Here is a 19,777-nt window from a genome sequence, read left to right on the forward strand (position 1 = left end):
GTCACTTCTAAAACATGACCACTTTGGCCTGAAGTCTCATTTGTTTACATATAAACATAAAGGCCTCTCAATACCCTTTAAATCTCTCTACGCCTTAAAAAAAACCAAAAAAGGCTTCATTTTTTAAACCCTTCAAACAAACTGGTTAGTCATCAAAAATACACATATACATTAAACTAACTATGCACATGCAAACATGCACAACTATATGCGTATTCAGGCTGTGGCATAACCAACACTGAACACCTCCATATCTCGTTAGAGTCTCGATAACGCATCAGCAATCATGTTTTCACGACCTCCCACATGCACAATTGCCAAACTGAATAGATGGAGCTTGTTGTTGCAGCCAAACAGTCCATCATTTTTGTCCATAAATGTTTCCACAAATGTGAACAGGTTATCAATCAATGTACACGATTGTCTCAGATGCATTGCTGGTAATATAAACACTGAAATGGTGTAATGCCAACATCAAGCTTAAAGACTCTTTCTCCACTGTTGAATATTTCTGTTCATGAACGTTCAATTTCCTGGAAAAATGGGTCTTTTTATTCCCTCGTCATCCTCCTACAGGAATACCGCACCGACACCCACATCACTGGCCTAGACAGCCACCTTGAAAGGCTTCATGTAATCTGGTGTGGCTAATACTGGGGCAGTGGTTAATACAGTTTTTAGGCTGTCACTGAAGCTTGCTGCCTTTTTTAAAAAAAAAATAATTTGGTGAGTGGAGTATCCACACTGCTAAAGCTCAGCACAAATTTTTGCTAAAATTCACTCAATCCCAGGAACCATAGTACTGCTTCTTTCATTGACGGTGGGAAATTCCCCAGTTAAGTTTGTTTCCGCATCCCATGGAGCCATTTGTCCATGTCCAATATCATGGCCCAGGAAGGTGACTTGGACTTTGGCAAATTCACTATTAGGTTTACCACTAAGCTTGGAGAAGGTGAGGACTGCAGATGCTGGAGATCAGAGCTGAAAAAAGTGTTGCTGGAAAAGCGCAGGCCAGGCAGCAGCAAAGGGACAGGAGAATCGACATTGCGGGCATAAGCCCTTCTTCAGGAATGAGGAGGGTGTGCTAAGCAGGCTAAGACAAAAAAGGTAGGGCATTGGGGATGTGATAGGTGGGAGGTGGTTAAGGGGAGGGTGATAGGCTGGAGAGGGGTTGGGGGCGGAGGTCAGGAAGATGATTGCAGGTCAAGGCGGCCTTCTTGACCTGCAATCTTCTTCCCAACCTCTCCGCCCCATCACCCTCACCTTAACCTCCTTCCACCTATCGCATCCCAACGCCCCTCCCCCCTACCTTTTATCTTAGCCTGCTTTGCACACCCTCCTCATTCCTGAAGGGCTTATGCCCGAAATGTCGATTCTCCTGCTCCTTTGATGCTTACCACTAATCTTGCCTTCCAAAGTCGATCGAACAAGTCCGATAACCGCTGTATACGTTCCTTCCCTGAGTGAGTAAAATCCACCAGGCCAATGTAAACAGGTAGGTAGGTAGGTCAGTCAGTCCGGTCTCTGAAATGTGGCTGGACCATTTTTCATACCAAATGGCATGACTTTGAACTGATATAAGACCACAAGACAGAGGAGTGGAAGTAAGGCCATTCGGCCCATTGAGTCCACTCTGCCATTCAATCATGGCTGATGGGCATTTCAATGCCACTTATCCACACTTCCCGTATCCCTTAATTCCTTGTGAGATTAAGAATTTATCAATCGCTGCCTTGAAGACATTCAACATCCTGGCCTCCACTGCGCACTGTGGTAATGAATTTTGCAGGCTCACTACTCTCTGGCTGAAGAAACGTCTCATTTTCATTGACTCCCTCTTATTCTAAGGTTGTACCCACAGGTTCTAGTATCCCCACCTGATGGAAACAAATTCCCAGCATCCACCCTTTCTAAGCCATGCATTATCTTGTAACTTTCTATCAGATCTCCCCCAGGATCCTCAGCCATTCATCATATATTAGGCCTACCATTCCAGGGATCATTCATGTGACTCTCCACTAGACACACTCCAGTGCCAATATGTCCTTCCTGAGGTGTGGGGCCTAAAACTGGACACAATGTTCCAAATGCGGCCTAACCCAATCTTTAGGAAGTCTCACGTCGCTGCTTTTACATTCCAATCCTCTTGAGATAAATGACATTACGTTTGCTTTCTTAACCACCTGCAAGTCAACCTTTCGAGAATCCTGGACTAGCACTCTCAGAGATATAGTCCACTTGGCATTTGAAAGCTGAAATTGCCTTTGCCTTCTCTGACAGAGATACTTGCCAGTAGCGTCTGAGCAAGTCCAATTTAGAAATGCAGGTTGCTTGTTCCACTTTTCAACAAAGTCCTCCAAGTGTGTAATTGGATAACCAGTCTTTGTAAGTGTTGACTTTGCAATAGTTGACACATAACTGTTGAGTGCCATCTGGCTTTGGCACCATGACTATGGGTGAGCTCCAATCAATGTAACTCACTTTGATTATGCCATATTGGAGCATATGCTCTATCTCCTTCTGAACCTGTGCCAACTTTAGAGGGGTATGCCTATAAGGATGTTGCTTAATCGGAACAGCATCTCCTATCTCCAAGTCATGCTCAATTAGGTTAGCACTTCCCAGTTTATATCCGCATATCTCCCAGTGTGATAGGAATAAGTCTTTCAGGTCATTTTGATTTTCTCGTGGAAGGTAACTCAATAACCTATCCCAATTTTTGATAACTTCCTCATTGTCCAATTTGATTTGAAGAATGTCCAATTCAGAATTCTCTGAGCTTGGTTCTTCCTTCTGTGCTGTAATTATTAACACCTTCGCCTCTTGCTTTCCTTCCCTATCAAAATACCTTTTGAGCATATTCACATGACACTCAGATTTCTTCCAGTCTGGAGAGCTTATCAAGTCGCTCGCCTCACAATTTCCTCTCGATTCAATACGGTCCACTAAACCTTGCTTTTAAAGGCTCACCTGTTACTGGAAGTAACACCAATACCTTATCCTCAATTGCAAAATTGCGAATTTGAGATTTCTTATCTGCTTCCTGTTTCATTGTATGCTATGATACTTTTAAATGCTGTCTAGTCAACTCTCCAGCCCTATTTAATCATTCTCTAAAATTTGAAACAAATGGGTGGTCTCTGAACTCTGATTTATTAATTTCTCCTTTATCAATTTTAATGGTCCCCTTACTTCATGCCCAAACATTAAATCAAATGAACTGAATTTGGTACATTCATTTGGTGCATCTCCGATTGCAAAAAGTATCAATGGAACTCCTTTATCCCAATCATCTGGATAATTCTGACCATAAGCCCTCAATAAAGGTCTTGTGTTCGATGCCATCTCTCCAGCGGTTCCTGCAGATCTGGATTGTACACGGTAGATTTGAATTGCTTTATTCCCAAGTTATCCATAACCTCCTTGAATAGTTTGGGTGTGAAGTTTGATCCTTGATCTGACTGGATCTCTACTAGTAGTCCATATCTAGTACAGCCTTGTTAGCTGTGATGTTGCATAATGTGATTGCCTCTGAAAATCTAGTCGATACATCCATTGTTAATAAATACTTATTCCCACATTTTGTTTGAGGTAGGGGTCCTACACAATCAAGGCGCTTGTGGAAGGTTCCTCAAATGCTGGAATAGGTATTCAAGCTACAGCTTTTAGTACTGCTTGTGGTTTTCCAAGAAGCTGACATGTATGACACATCCTGTGTAGTCCAGGCCAGTAAAAACGTCTTTGTATTTTAGCCTGTGTTTTCCTCACCCTTAAAAGACCTCCAAGTGATAGCACCACTCTCAGCACCTCCTTTCTATACCCTACTGACAAAACAATATAAATGAATCTCTGTATATTTCTCATTTGCTCGAATGTGCAATGGATGTCCACTTCCTCATCAAGAGATCACTTATCATACAGTCAGATGTACAGCATGGAAACAGACCCTTCGGTCCAACGCGTCCATGCCGACCAGATATCCCAACCCAATCTAGTCCCATCTGCCCGCACCCAGCCCATATCCCTCCAAACCCTTCCTATTCATATACCCGTCCAAATGCCTCTTAAATGTTGCAATTGTACGAGTCTCTACTACTTCCTCTGGCAGCTCATTCCATTCTGCGTGAAAAGGTTGCCCCGTAGGTCTCTTATATCTTTCCCCTCTCGTGCTAAACCTATGCCCTCTAGTTCTGGACTCCCTGACCCTAGGGAAAAGACTTTTTGTCTATTTATCCTATCCATGCCCCTCAATTTCTGTATGGTATAACCATCTGGCAGAAAGCTTGTGCAAAAAAAAAGCATTTTCTTATTTTTATATGAAATAAAATGATTGCAACTAGCAAATCCCTCTTGCAACCATACATTTTCAGAAAGATTTACAACTCATTTTGTCAATTTGTAAGTGCTTATAATTTGGCTGCTCAGAAATGTAAAGATATTTGGAGATACGTTTGCTATTAGCGAGACATACAAAACCTCTTCAAAACTGGTTTTAAAACCCAAAAACTACTTTTAAAAAAAAAAGGAACATGTTAGGTTTGGAATTGTAAATCACAAACTTCATAGAAAAGGATCTAATTAGTCAATCATTTGAAACCATGAATTTAAAACCCTTGCATATTGAAGTGACTTATTACCCACAGTAATACTCAATGGGTAGTCAAATTTAAAGAGAATTGCTGGAACAATTTTATAAACTTTAGGATTACCAAAGCTGATCATAAACCCCCAGCAATGCCCCTGGTCATTTACTCCAATAGGGAGAAAAAGATTGCCTCATTAGAAATTAAAATCATTTGCTCAAGTGAAAATGGTTTTTAAAAAGGCAAATATATTCTATTCCCCCAACCCACGTGCTCCCTTTCATACAGGAATGTGGAACACGATAATATTCTCAGTGAGTTAACAGGGGACACAGAGTGAGGTGGTCAAATTTGATATCCTTTATCTCCATAAGCTCTGTTCTCTGCATAACACTTCTTTATGACTCAAAAAATTTAAAACTCAACACCAAAAGGACCCAAAATTTGAACTCTAGTTGATACCTAAATAACTAATTTAACTTTAGCATTTCTGATAAAGGATTTTATTAAAGCTTTTCATCATTTATTCATCAGCACAATTTGCAAGAAATATCAATATAATGTAAAAACAACATTTATTATACTGAATTATTGTAGAGTGGGGCTGGTTGGTTGACAAGTGAATTTTAAGTAGCAAGCACATTGTCTCAGAGAATGTGGAAATTGGAGTGTGATTGACAGCCAATTGCAAAGTTTTGTTTAAAATTTTAAACAGGAAAGCTGAGTCAGATTGGTCAAGGCATTGTCCTGAGAAATGAACCAGAGAATGGCTATTGCCTGTTTTGTGGAGTTGGAAACAGGTGCAGCATGTATAGGAGTTCTTTCTGTTGCAAGAAAGAGGGCTGTGTATTAATATATGCAGCTTCTAACACATGCAAGTATATGATACTTGAGTTGATTGACCATACTAAATCAGTTGTCAGTATAATGCTTTGCTTAGTCAGGAATATTTAACAAACATGGTCCATTTGCAGAACCATATTTAATGTTGGATAGTATGTTTGCCATTTTGCAAGCACATACCAGTTGAGTACAGTTAACAATTTGTCCTTTACAAACAGCCAAAAGGATACGCTACCAGTCTACGGGATGTACAGACTACATACCTGGCATCACTTAATTTCATGCACCTTACTCATCCGTGTGATAGGCAGAATGTCGTTGGACTTGACAGCAAGGTTTCATCAGTGGTGTACACCACTGGTATTGCTACTACATCATAGCTGCATGAAACAGCCAGCTTCATCTATTGTTTAAACATTTGAGAAACTTCACCATTCTACAGTAATCTGAGTTACAATGAGTATTTTCCAGAATCAAGTGTGATCACCTTAGACCTATTCGTGAATTTGAATGACATACAACAAGAAATGATCTCATCAGCGCAGTCATTATTCTGCAGGATGACTGACATGCCCTGGTTTAGCACAAAGCTTGCATGATGAATAAATGGGGTAGGCCCTATTTAAAAGGTTGCCAAAAAGGCTAACCTTATAGAAACAAAAGAAAATAGCACAGGAACAGGCCCTTCTGCCCTCCAAGCCTGCATCGCCACATTTTGCTCTTCCATACTAAAACTATAGTGCATCTTACTGTAGGAATCCCAACATGTGCAAATGAGCAATGAAGATAGGCCTTCAGTCAAGGAGCCCTGCCATTTTCACAACTGTGACATTAAGGATGGTCATTTAACTGCGCCATTTCAAAAAAGTGAACTTGAATGAAACATGGAGCATAGTAAGATTTTTAAAGGAAATTTTTATATACATCTGCAAACCTAAATATAGCAAACATATCTATTTTTCACAAAAATAGATAAGTTCAGGAGGTTAGATATTATCCCATTGAAGGCACATTTCTCAAGGAACCCATTAACAAGGTCTGAGCGTGCTGGACAATTAGGATTCTACATCAACGGCATCTATTTGGGCATATTTTAGCATTACATGCAGGGATGCCAAAAAAGTACAAATCCTGTGACATTACATCTAAAATGGAGGAGAAATTCACTTTTCTCAATAAGGCTATGACTACAATACCAAAATTACAGAGCCAGGCTAAAATTTTTACCTGTCGTGATCTTTGTCAACAAGGTGATATCTTGCTCGAAAAGCAACCAATCTCGCATAATATGCTGGCGCAGGAATGGAGACAGAACGCGTGCATCGTACATAAGTGTGGCACAACTGATAGGTAAGGAGCTGCAATTCATCAGCTGAGAAGCAGTTGTCATCCCACAAGACATGATAGTGCGAAGGACGGCTGGTACCCTAAGAATACAAACAAAATGGTATTAAATGCTATCTATGGAGGACAGAGAACATGCCAGGGATTCTTATTCAGCAGTAAAGTTCAAATCTTTAAAACAATCAGGTCAAAAAATACATTTTTCCAAGAATTGAGGTAGCAGACAGCTAAAGCAAACAAGACAGTCTGTGAAAAGAATGCATGCCTACACAATCTGAAAAAAAATGCGAAAACTTGGAAATTTTAAATAAGTTTAAATATCAAAACAAGGTGACAGAATGCATTGTACCTGAATTCCTGCATGGCTACAGAGATAGAAATCAAACTCAGATGGATGAGTGATGGTGTTGTCTACAGTTGTGCCAGCGGGAACATTGCCACTTTTACCCACCTGTCAATGAAGAATAAGTTGTACTTAAAAAAAAACAGAAAACTAAAAAGCTACAAATGACAAGCATGTTGATTGAAAAAAAAAACACATCTCTAGCTTATTTCTTAAGCTAGAGATACCTACAGTACAGTCCAGCCAAGTACTGTTGAAGTTTAGTCTTTCTTGCAATACAAAATAATAGCATCTGATCTACATATGGCAGGTTCTAGAAGATCTGTTTCTAGATGCTATTTGAGGGATAAAATATTCGCAAAGCAAGTTTTCCAAGTGTACCATGGTATCTTTTATATCCAGGAGAAAAAAAATATAGTGAGGACTGCAGATGCTGGAGATCAGAGTCGAACAGTGCTGTGCTGGAAAAGCACAGCCAGTCAGGCAGCATCTGAAGAATAGGAGAATTGACATTTCAGGCATAAGCTCTTCAGCCCGATGAAGGGCAAATGCCCAAAACGTCGATTCCCCTGCTACTTGGATGCTGCCTGACCAGCTGTGCTAGCTTTTATATCCACTGAGGGAGTCACGTTCCAAGATTTTATCCCAAAGTCAGTACCTCAAAGAGCATTGAAGTATCCACCTAATATGTTCAAGTGCCTGGAGTGAGTCTTAAACACACAATTGTCTCATGCAGTTGAATGAGAGACCATATAAAAAGCATTTGCAATATGCTGCTGTTTTTTAATTAGATCATAGAGCACATTAATGATTTTCACATGCAAGATTTACAAAGTTAACAAATGCTGGTTAAATGTCCCTTACAAAAAAGGTCTATGTTGTTTAACATTCAAAAACACCACCCAAACTAAAAGGAATTTAAACCGTTTAAGTATAATTGTGTAAATTAGGCCTGAGCTAAAAAGGTGCTTAAGTTTGTGATAGAGAAATGCAGAAACAATTACGGCAATAAGAAATAAGAGTAGGCCATTTGACCCCTCAAGCCTCTGCCACCATAACCCTCAATTTCCCTACTGATCAACAATCTACCTCAAACTTAAATATAGTGAAGATTCACACAGCTCTGTGAAAAGCTGTTGCAAAGACTCTCAACCCTCAGAAGGTTCTCTTCACGTCCATCTTAAATTGGTGCCCTTTGTTCTGAGATGATGCCCTTGGTCCTAGACTATACCCATGAGGGGAAATATCCTCTCAACATTTCCTTTGTCAAGCCCTTCCTTTAAGGAATCCTATAATGTTTCAATTAGATCACTTCTCATTCTTGTAAATTCCAATGAGTATAGTGCCAACCAGTTTTGCTCACATGACCATCCTTCCATACCAAGGATCTGCCTCTAATTAAAATGTTTCCTTAAATAAGGGGACCAAAACTACACTCAGTACTCCAGATGTCTCACCAGCTCCTTATACAGCAACAGTAAAATCTTCCCTAGTCTTGGGCTCCAAAACCCTTGAAATACAGACCAACATTCAATCAGCCTTCTCATTATCTGCTACACTTGATACTAGGGCCTTCTGTGTTTCGTGCACAACTACCCCTAAGTCCCCTTGTGTTTCAGCTCCCTACAATTTTTCTCTAAATAATATTGTGTTCTCATTTTCCTTCCAAAATTTACAACTTCACAGTTTCCCGACTTATACTTCATTGACCAATGTTTTTCCCACTTATTAGTAGCTTTCTGTAAACTACTTGCATTTCTCTCACAAACTGCCTTTCCACCTATTTTTGTGTTACCTGCGAATATGACTATGGTACATTCACTGCCTTCCTCCAAGTCTCTAACATACATTGTAAACAGTTGTACTCCCAGCACCGATACCCATAAAATTCCACTGGTCATGGGCTGCCAACCTGAAAAATAATCCCTTATCCCCCCACAAGCCTGGATTCCTCCCACAAGCCAATTCTCTATTCATGCCAAGATACTAAAGCCGTGGGCTCTTTCTGATGATTTCATTTTTCAAGGTACCTTGTCAAATACTTTCTCCAAGTCCAAGTACAACACGTCTATTCATTTCCCTCTATCCATTCTTGTTGAGACTTCCTCAAAAAAAACTCTAATAAATTAGCCAGACACTATTTACCTACCATGTACAGTAAAATCTCTTGCCTCAATAGAAGTGCAGCATAAGCTCTGATAATCTAATTTTTTTTTTGCAAACATTATTGGTTGCTTTTCAGAGCAAACATATCCAAAAGGATAAATGTTTATGTAGCAGCTTGAACAGAGACGTCTCAAGGAACTTCATAAAAAAAGGTGTATGGAGAAAATAAAATGTAAATTTAAAAAGGTAACAATATTAGAAGGGGACCCTCAAATGTTTGGTCAAATATAGATTTAAATGCATACAAAAGAGAGATGAAGAGGTCAAAAATCTATTTTGGATCTAAGACAGAGACAAATCTATAAATTAAAGAAAGAGATTTGATAGAGGTTTCAGTACACCAGCTACCAAAAGCTAACTAGCTACAAAGGGCAATGATAAAGGCCAACTAAATGTCAGAAGAAAAAAGGACAAAGCTGTGAGTTGGTGATAAAAAGACCACAAAGTTAGATGGACAGGGTAGGTGGTGCAAAAACAGGACAGATTGGATTGCTGCTTCAAGGAGGCATTAATAAACGCCTTGTTGGACCTGTGGGACAATACAAAGGGGAGGAAGGATAGCTGAAATAGAATACAAGACAAAAATCATATAATTAGTATTTTAGATCAAGCCACAACATTGTCTGGCTGCTGGTCCAAATCATGTATGGAATCATAGCAACTTTCAGTATGAAAAGTTGTCATTATACTGGTACATACTCCACAAAACATTTTAGTTCTTGCTCAACATTTCAACCTTCTGCATGTAACCCTTTAAATTCTTCATCAAGTACCTTTCCATTTCCTTGCTTTAAAAATTTATTGGAGCAGCTTTCACCACTTTCTTTAGGTAGAACATTCTAAATCACAGCAAATAAAATTCTTATCACCCTTCTAGATCTCTCACCACTAATTTTAAATCTGTGAAACAGCTTTGCTATGTTTTCTTCATAAGAGACAGGCAAGGAACTATATACCAACAGGATAAGCGTGCATTTGTAAAGACCCATATCAGTGTCCAGTACTCTTATTCACTTACAATCGTATCTCACATTCAAAATTAACTACACAGTCAGCCAGCTATCTCGACAGCTTTCAAAAATCACTCATTAACTGTACTTAGAATGGTACAAGGAATAGTTTTGATTATATTTGTACAGCTTTTATTCATATGTAGTCTTTTTAAATGGATAAACTACAACATAACTATTTATGTAAGCATCCTAACATTGTTATTGCCACCTACAAGGTGCTGTGTGGAGGGAGGTTTGTAATAGGATAGTGGATAGTGACAGATCTCAGCCAAATCAATGTATCAATTGTTTAAAAGCATTGAACTGCTCGTAAGATGCAATACTGTACCATGATAATACTGCAAAAAAAAAAAATGGTTAAAAACTACAATGGCAATTATATAGACAATCCTGAAGGAAATCAAAATGAATTATTTTTATGTTCCTGCTTCACAATTTTTGCTCCTTCTATCCTGAAAGCAGTTGTTTACACAAACAAAGACTAATGGGGTCTTGTCTAGTTAGTTGCTCTTCCCTGAAGAAGATGAGAAGGGTTGTGAGACAGTAATCGGGGGGGGGATCATGCTGGATACTCCTGCATTATATAGTTTATTTCCAGAACAGAGAATGCATTTACCTAGAGTGTGATTCATTTATAACGGCAGTATGTGTGCACACGAGGACACCTACCCGTTCACTTCTGTCAGCACAAAACAGTCGTGTATGATGTCGTTTCTGAACGACAAGGTACGTTATGCCAGGTCTGTAGTCCTCTTCCAGGCTAATGCAGGCTTTCCGAATGGCAATAAGCTCAGGCCAGGCAACCTATATGCAGGTTTGAACAGAAAATGAATTAATTAGATTAGATTAGATTACTTAGTGTGGAAACAGGCCCTTCGGCCCACCAAGTCCACACCGACCCGCCGAAGCACAACCCACCCATACCCCTACATTTACCCTACCTAAGACTAGGGGCAATTTAGCATGACCAATTCACCTGACCCGCACATCTTTGGACAGTGGGAGGAAACTGGAGCACCCGGAGGAAACCCACGCAGACATGGGGAGAACGTGCAAACTCCACACAGTCTGTCACCTGAGTCGGGAATTGAACCCGGGTCTCAGGCGCTGTGAGGCAGCAGTGCTAACACTGTGCCACTGTGCCGCCCACGAAATGTCGTAAGGACTTTTCTCATTCAATTGTGTTATTTCCTTATAGTTAATTTTCCAACACATTGCTTATTCCACTAAACTTTGTCCAATAAAAAGGCTGTAGAACATGTTTAAGAGTAGGCCTCTCTAAGGTGACCATTCTTTTCCCAGGCTGAGCAAACTTCAAGCATTCAATACTACTGTGACTGTGCACAGAGATAAAAGATATGACTGCCAATACTTTTTGGGAGAAAGTTGACATGATTCAGTGTCTCAACAGTAGCGAAACCAAGGTTAGGAATTAGTATTACTGGAATTGATAACCAAACTTATGTATTTGCATGGAACAACTGTCATGAGGCAGCTGAGCTATTTGAAGAAAAACCCTTGGTTAAGATTCATCCCTAACTGTAACCAAAACTAGGCTTGCAAAGTTGGATTATAATAAAGTTCAAGTACAATGCAATATTTTAGAAATCCGACATTAATGATTGGAAACAATGTACAGAAATTTAAATATAACACAACAGCCAGTTTGTGGGTGTATTACAAAAGAGAACACAGATCTAAAAAAACACTTTGTTCAAATCATTGCAGGTTCAGATGACTGTCTCCAATAGCTAATGATCAGTAACCAGAGGAATGAAGTGGTTGGCATAAGTACTAGTAGAGGTGACACCAGGGCTCTTATATGCCATGGTAATGTGCCTTCATCTGGATTAAAAGGACTGGGTTCAAATCCAACCTACTCCAGACGTGTCATAATATACCTGAATGTTTAAAAACATCTGCCAGGGGTTGCATGACAATATTTGAACATTTGGGATTTGGGAATGCATTACCTGAAGGCATCCTTCAACTGGGAACTATATAGATATCTGTAGGAAAAAATATTACATGTTGGAGACATAGGGACTTGCGCAAGTTACAATGAAATCACATTTGGATAACCTGAAATTCTGGTTATGTTGAAGTTATTAGCCCTTCCCATCAGCTGTCAATCAAATCCAAAGGGATAACACCCAAGATAAACTGAAGTTTTAGGCTACTGACTTTGACTAATTCAAAGTCATGTAAAATATAAAAAGGAGTGGCTCAGTGGTTAGCACTGCTGCCTCAGTCCTCGGGGATCCCGGTTCAATTCTTCCCTTGGTCTCTGTGGAGTTTGCACGTTCTGCGTGGGTTTCCTCCCTCAGTCCAAAGATGTGCACATCAGGTGCATTGGTCATGCTAAATTACCCTGGTGTTCAGGGATATGCAAGCTACCTGGATTAGCAGGGTTACAAGGAAGGCGCGAGTCTATGTGGAATGCTCTTTGAAGGGTCAGTGTGGATTGAATGGCCTGCTTCCACACTGTGGGGATTCTATTTAACATTGCATCGGAAGGATGTTATGAAACTTGTAAATCTTTTCTGAACCCTTTTAAGGATGTTGCCAGGGTTGGAGAATTTGAGCTGTAGGGAGAGGCTGAAAAGGCTGGAGCTTTTTCCCCCTGGAACGTCGGACGCTGATGGCTGACCTTATAGGAGGTTTACAAAATCATGAGGGGCATGGATAGGATAAATAAACAAAGTCTTTTCCCTGGGATGGGGCGGTCCAGAACTAGAGGGCATAGATTTAGGGTGAGAGGGGAAAAAGATACAAAACGGACCTACGGGGCAACTTTGCCACACAGAGGGTGGTGCATGCATGGAACAAGCTACCAGAAGTGGTGGTGAAGGCTGGTACAATTACAACATTGATTTGGCATCTGGATGGGTATATGAATGGGAAGATTTTAGATGGATATGGGCCAAGTGCTGGCAAAATGGGACAAAATTAGGTTGCAACATCTGGTCAGCGTGGACAAGTTGGACCAAAGGTTCTGTTTCCGTGCTGGACACCTCTATGACTCACTAATGAATCAGAATAGAGCTAGGCCATCCAACTGTGCAAAATCATGGCGCCAAGTCATTGCCTGACAACAAGATAACCCTGTGAAAGGCAATTCAAATCCTATGACTAAAATAGTCAGAAAATTAGAAGTGCTTTTGACCAGAGACAAATTGAAGTCAATACAGCAGGTGGACAACTGTGGTGCTGAGCAAGCATGTCTTCTCTCTCATAAGGAAGAGGGTGAAAACCACTACCTATCTCAATGTCGAAGCAGCTCACCTCTTGGTTCTTGGTAGCTGGAGCTTCCCAGTTTTAGTCCAATTCTACAGCAAAAGAGGTGGCACCCTGGGAAAGGGGCTGGACTACAATGGTGCTCACCAGCACCAATGAATGGGAAATTCAAGACAAGGTATGGCATTATCATCCACTTAATAAGCCATGAGGGTGCAGCAGTTATGGAAACAATGCTGATGACACCAAAATTGGAGGTGTAGTGGACAGTGAAGAAGGTTACCTCGGATTACAATGGGATGTTGATCAGATGGGCCAATGGACCGAGAAGTGGCAGATGGAGTTTAATTTGGATAAATGAGAGATGCTGCATTTTGGGAAAGCAAATTTTAGCAGAACTTATACACTTAAGGAAAAAGGTCCTAGGGAGCATTGCTGAACAAAGAGACCTTGGAGTGCAGGTGCATAGCTCCTTGAAAGTGGAGTTGCAGGTAGATAGGATAGCGAAGATGGCGTTTGGTATGCTTTCCTTTATTGGTCAAAGTATTGAGTACAGGAGTTGGGAGGTCATGTACAGGGCATTGGTTAGGTCACTGTTTGAAATTGCATGCATTCTGGTCTCCTTCCTATTCGGAAGGATGTTGTGAAAGTTGAAAGGGTTCAGTAAAGATTTACAAGGATGTTGCCAGGGTTGGAGGATTTGAACTATAGGGAGAGGCTGAATAGGCTAGGGCTGTTTTCCCTGGAGCGTCAGAGGCTGAGGGGTGACCGTATAGGAGGCTTATAACATCATGAGGGGCATGGATAGGATAAATCGACAAAGTCTTTTCCCTGGGGTGGGGGAGTGCAGAACTAGGAGGGCATAGGTTTATGGTGAGAGGGGAAAGATATAAAAGAGACCTAAAGGGCAACTTTTTCACACAGAAATGTATGGAATGAGCTGCCAGAGGAAGTGGTGGAGGCAAGTACAATTGCAACATTTAATAGACATCTGGATGGATATTTGAATAGGAAGGGTTTGGAGGGATATGGGCCAGGTGTTGGTAGGTGGGACTAGATTGGGTTGGGATGTGGTCGGTATGGACCAAAGGGAGTGTTTCCTTGCTTTACATCTACTGACGATTAACTGCAAAATAATCTCACACATGTCATGAACCAGTATGCATGAAGTAACGTTTGACATAGATGAAACCAGACGGTTTTTGATACATTTTAAGAATATAGTGCTTAGATATTTAAGATTAAACATGTAATGGTAGAAAGTGAAAGTAATCTATGTCAAAAATAGATGACATTGTAAACTAGTCTCTTTCAATAGAGTTCAAGAAGTCACAGTACTTTGCAAATGCCAAGAAACATCCGATGCAATGAGATTAACAAAATCTCCTGCATGACCTCTAGCATTTTTGGGGTGTGAATCAGAAAAGTGGGCAATGTGTATTAATAGAAAAGGATCATCATCATTAGCATAGATAACTGTCCTGTTCAACAAAGATAGCTTGATACTATTGAGTCCAGCAGTCATTCTTGCCTCCCAATATCATGGCTAAATTCCTGCCAATGCATCTGGGGAGATTAAGAACCTGAAAATACACCAGTGATAACAGCTCACCAGCCAGATAATGGAAGCCATCAAAAAGCAGCACGAATACAAACCAACTATTCTCAAGGCCAGTTTCAAGAAGTTGTTATTATGGAATGTCACAAAGCTGGTCCCCTTTTTCTAAATGCTGCTCCTCTTCAAGGATAATTTTTGGTTTTTCCAGAATGGTCGTAAAACCACTAAAATCTAGAGAGCAGATTCCCCTATGACGTGACTCATGAATTCACTGCAAATTGCTCTTTCAAAGAACCACATGACTTAAATGAGCTAATTGACCTTCTTATGCATTATACTACTACATGATTCCATGATTTATTAAGCATCTCACCAACACATACCTGTTTCATTTGTCCTTCAGAAACTCCACCCCTGTAGTAGATAATGCGCGTTGGCTTGAAGCGGGTCGATTTGTAAAACTGAATTAGGAGCTCACGCACCATATTGGATAAATCTTGAATCACCTCTTGACTGAACAGCAGGTCCTGAGAAGTTTCTTGTCTTGATGTCTGCACACGTACTGTTGCACAGTATCGGCTGGGATGCCCATCCATACTACCAACTACCTAGAAAGCAAACAAAATATTAAGTATTTAACTGCAGTTTGTTGTAGGTTAAAACCAATATCACAGCATCACCAACTGTGGAGGGAGGAACTTTCTTGAATGTACACTTAGTTAGAAGATATATAGTTGAATAAATGACAAAAACACTACCTTCCATTAACCTAATTAGAAAAGCTACCCAAGAACAGCAAGTTATTTCCCTCTTGCATATTTTTGAGCCACAAGGCATACTTTTTTCTGTTAACACTGTGCCTGATATTAACGTGAGCAGTGACCCACTATCAGTATCTTTGCTGCATGTTTTTCCAGCCAAATAATGCTCTGGCTAATTTTTGAATATAATACCCTCTGTTGAAGGCAAATTGAGGGCTTCAATTACTGCTCAGCAAATTTCTGTATTTGTCACACTTACTTCCTGAACCTATGTTTAGTCAATTTTTCAACATTGTCACAAATTGTTTTCTAATATAGCATTCAAAACTTACAGCAGCAATGGAGGGTTTCTTGCCGTCTCCGGCTGGAGGGTGTGTGACATCAGCTCCCAAGAAGATGACAGGCTGCTGGAACACAGATGGCCTAAATATAATACAAATGTTCACATTTTTAAAAATGCAGTGGGCTTCAACGGCGTAATACTTAACTGATTAGTAAAGGTAAAAAAAATTATGGCTTAGGCGAATCCTTAAGATAATATATAATAAATATATTAAGGAAGTCAAAGATTTCAAGCACAAAGAGGCCCTTTGGACCCATCATGTCCACATTGGTCACCATGCAGCTATGTACTCTTGTTCCATTTGCCAGCACTTGAACCATAGCCTTTTACGCTTTGACTTTCAAATGTTCACTATGCAAATGTTGTAAAAGGTCTCCAGCTCTATCATCCTTTCAAGCAGTGAATTCCAGATAGCCACCATCTTCTGGATTACAAAAATTTCCTGCTGTACTGTGGTCAGAGAGTATTTGAGTATTAATGTCAAGATCCTGGCAGTCTCCTCTCACAGCAGCCTGGGATATATCTGGGCCAGTGTTTTTAATCAAATTTTATGCCTCCTCCATTTGGAATATAATTTGTTCAAATAAATCACAAACCTGCTCTCTGATTCCTATACTTAGATTGCATCTCTATTCACTATAGAGAAGGACAATGAACTCTTAAAACCTCACCTATGTCTTCTGGTCCACACAGTTTGTCACTTGGGTCCTAGATGGGCCCTACTTTTTCCTGATCATGCATGTTTCCTATCCTAACTAAGTCATTAACTTTCAAGCATTCGCTGTGATCAAGTTGCAATAATGATGCACATAGATCATATGTCAGTAGGCAGGAAAATGATCCTACAAATAACATCAAATGCTGACGCCATAAACTAATGTTTGCTTTAGTTTTAAATGTTGTCATTATTATTGCAGCGTTAATAAGAAAGTGTTGGTATTAGGAGTTGCATCCCATTACCCAAACATGGTAGCCAATGAAAGGAATAAAAAGTTAAAATCAGAATGATCTACAGTATTATCTAGCCTGAGAGAAAATTACAACCTTACATCAATAACTGTTTAAACAAGCATGTAGATTATAGATGGATAAACAATAGATGTCATCTGAATTCCCAAAGAAACTCAGCTCTGTTTGAATATTTATTACATGTTATCTACATCAGATGTGTTGCATCAGAGCAGATGGACGTGCATGCTAGATTTGGAAAATGCTTCCTCTTTCTGCTTGGCTACCAAGAAAACTTGGCAGATACTTGGAATTTAATGACTGTAATATACTAATGCACTTATTACTTCCACTTCAATTCCAATACCCTAATCTAGCTATTCTAGCACCACAACAATGCTAGTACCACCTCAAAGTGGAACCTTGCTCAGACACATCATACCCACAAAAAAACAAGACAAATCCATTCTGGCCAATCACCACCGCTACCCCACTCTCAACCATCAGCAGGGTGACAAAAGGTGTATCAAGTGCCATCAAGTGGCACTTACCTGCTCAATGTTCAGTTTGGGTTTCATCAGAAAAACGTGCTCATTCTCATTAAAACCTTGATCCAAAACACAGGTAGGAACAGAATTCTAGAAGCAAGGTGAGTAATTGCTCAATCAGGGTGCATTTAACAAACTGTGAAAATCTTATGCTCGAAACATCGACTCTCCTGCTCCTCGGATGCTGCCTGACCAGCTGTGCTTTTCCAGCACCACACTTTTTGACACTGCATCTGCAGTTCTCACTTTCTCCTCCCTGTGACATTAAGACCACCAAGTAAAACGGAATCGGAGAACATCTATGCCAGTTGGAGTCATACTTATCACAAAGCATCATTTTGGTTGCTAGAAGGCCAAACTTCAACCCAGGACATCACTGCAGGAGTTCCTCAAGGCAGTATTCTTGGATTAACAATCTTCAGCTGCTAGTTTAGTGACTTCCCTAATATCACCAACTTCAGAACCCATGAAGTCACATGGCATTAGGTTCAACATGAGTAAGGAAACCTTATGCCAAGTACCACCTAGCATCAAACCAACATAGCTGATGAATCAATACTTCAAGCTGAACACCAACCGGAAACAGGATAGAGAGGAGAGAGTTAGTGGTTTTCAAATGCCCACTCAAATTGGCTTGGTGACATCACTAAGTGGGGAGTCTGCAGAAGGTGGATGGAAACCAAAAAGGGAAAAAGTGAAAGACATGCTTGGTTTCATTCTCATCAATATACCCGTTGCAGCTGCATCTAACTGCAACAACTGCCAAAGGCTTCTTTTGACAATACCTTCCAAACAATGACCTCCACCACATAAATGAACAAGGATAGGAATGTTGGACATTACCAATAAAAGTCAGACAACATCTGGATCTGGCACTATCATTCCTTCACTCTAATTAGGTCAAGATCTTAAAATCCCTAATAGCACCATGGGCTTACTTGCATCATGTCATGTCGACTGTCGTGGTTCAAAAAGACAATTCACTAGCACCTTCCCATGGGAGAGTAGGGATAGGCATCATCTTGCCAGTGATGTCAAGATCTCATGAAATAATTTGCCAGTATGCTTCATGCAACAGCTATCAAGCATCTCAAAATGTGGAATCTTCCAGTTATCTCAACAAATACAATGAATAATATGTTGTGTCACTTTTGATACAAACTCTTTATGTAGTACTGGCAAGTTGGCCTTCAAAGTTAGTGCATTAAAGCAATGGAAGCTGGGCAAATGCAAAATGAATATATTTACCGTTGATGAGGTACAAGGACGTTATTGATTCCACCAAGTTTTGCATTGATCTTTAAACAGAGATTTGATAAAGTCTGTGGGGATGTTTTGACCACATTCTTCACCTGAACACATTGTGTTGCCATCCCCAGTAGTGTGTCGCCTACACGTTTCACTTCAGCTAGAAGAGAAAATGCAAGTTTGAAAAACTGTCATTTCCAGAGAACAGAGAATTTATTATGGGTTCCCAAACAGGAAAAGAATGCCTACATTCTGCTCCTGATATTAACATTTCTTTAAGTTAAAGTCAAAGACATCATCCAAATAAATTTGTTGTCCATCCTGTGAACAGTTCTTCAGAACAAATCTATTTTTCCTTAGGATTACTGCATTAGTATATTTGATATCAATCTTCTACTTGGTTTGTGATATCACTTCATTTCACCAAACCTTTCGTTATTTATAGAATCATAGAGTCATATAGCACAGAAACAGACCTTCGGTTCAACTACGCAATGCTGACCATAATCCTAAACTGAACTAGTTCCATCTGGAACGCTTGGCCCAAATCCCTCCAAACATTTCTTATTCATGTACTTATCTGAATGTTTTAAATGTTCTAACTATATCCACATTCACCAGTTCCCCTGGTAGTTCATTTCACACATTAAAAACTTCTAAAAAAAAAGTCCCTCATTTTTGTTTAAAACCTTTCTCCTCTTACCTTAAAAATACACCCCCTAGTCTTGAAATGTCCCACCTTTGGAAAAGGATATCTGCCATTCACGTTATCTATATCCCTCATTATTTTATAAGCCTCTAAGATCACCTCTCAACCTCCTATGCTCCAGTGAAAAAGGTCC

The 19,777-nt window shown here is 40.0% G+C and overlaps 1 protein-coding gene across 2 annotated transcripts in view; it reads right to left on the minus strand.

The window, feature by feature from the left end:
- ago4 (argonaute RISC component 4) overlaps positions 1–19,777 on the minus strand; it is a 104,951-nt gene that overhangs the window by 11,105 nt on the left and 74,069 nt on the right. For both annotated transcript variants that reach the window (XM_060847567.1, XM_060847566.1), the window contains exons 13-18: positions 18,936–19,095; positions 16,181–16,271; positions 15,471–15,695; positions 10,962–11,096; positions 7,120–7,221; positions 6,654–6,853 (exon numbers count right to left, since the gene is read on the minus strand). In XM_060847567.1, the coding sequence (XP_060703550.1) occupies positions 6,654–6,853; positions 7,120–7,221; positions 10,962–11,096; positions 15,471–15,695; positions 16,181–16,271; positions 18,936–19,095 (913 nt within the window). The remainder of the gene's footprint in view (positions 1–6,653; positions 6,854–7,119; positions 7,222–10,961; positions 11,097–15,470; positions 15,696–16,180; positions 16,272–18,935; positions 19,096–19,777) is intronic.

Source organism: Hemiscyllium ocellatum, chromosome 30 (assembly GCF_020745735.1).
Source record: "Hemiscyllium ocellatum isolate sHemOce1 chromosome 30, sHemOce1.pat.X.cur, whole genome shotgun sequence".
NCBI classification, from domain to species: domain Eukaryota; kingdom Metazoa; phylum Chordata; class Chondrichthyes; order Orectolobiformes; family Hemiscylliidae; genus Hemiscyllium; species Hemiscyllium ocellatum.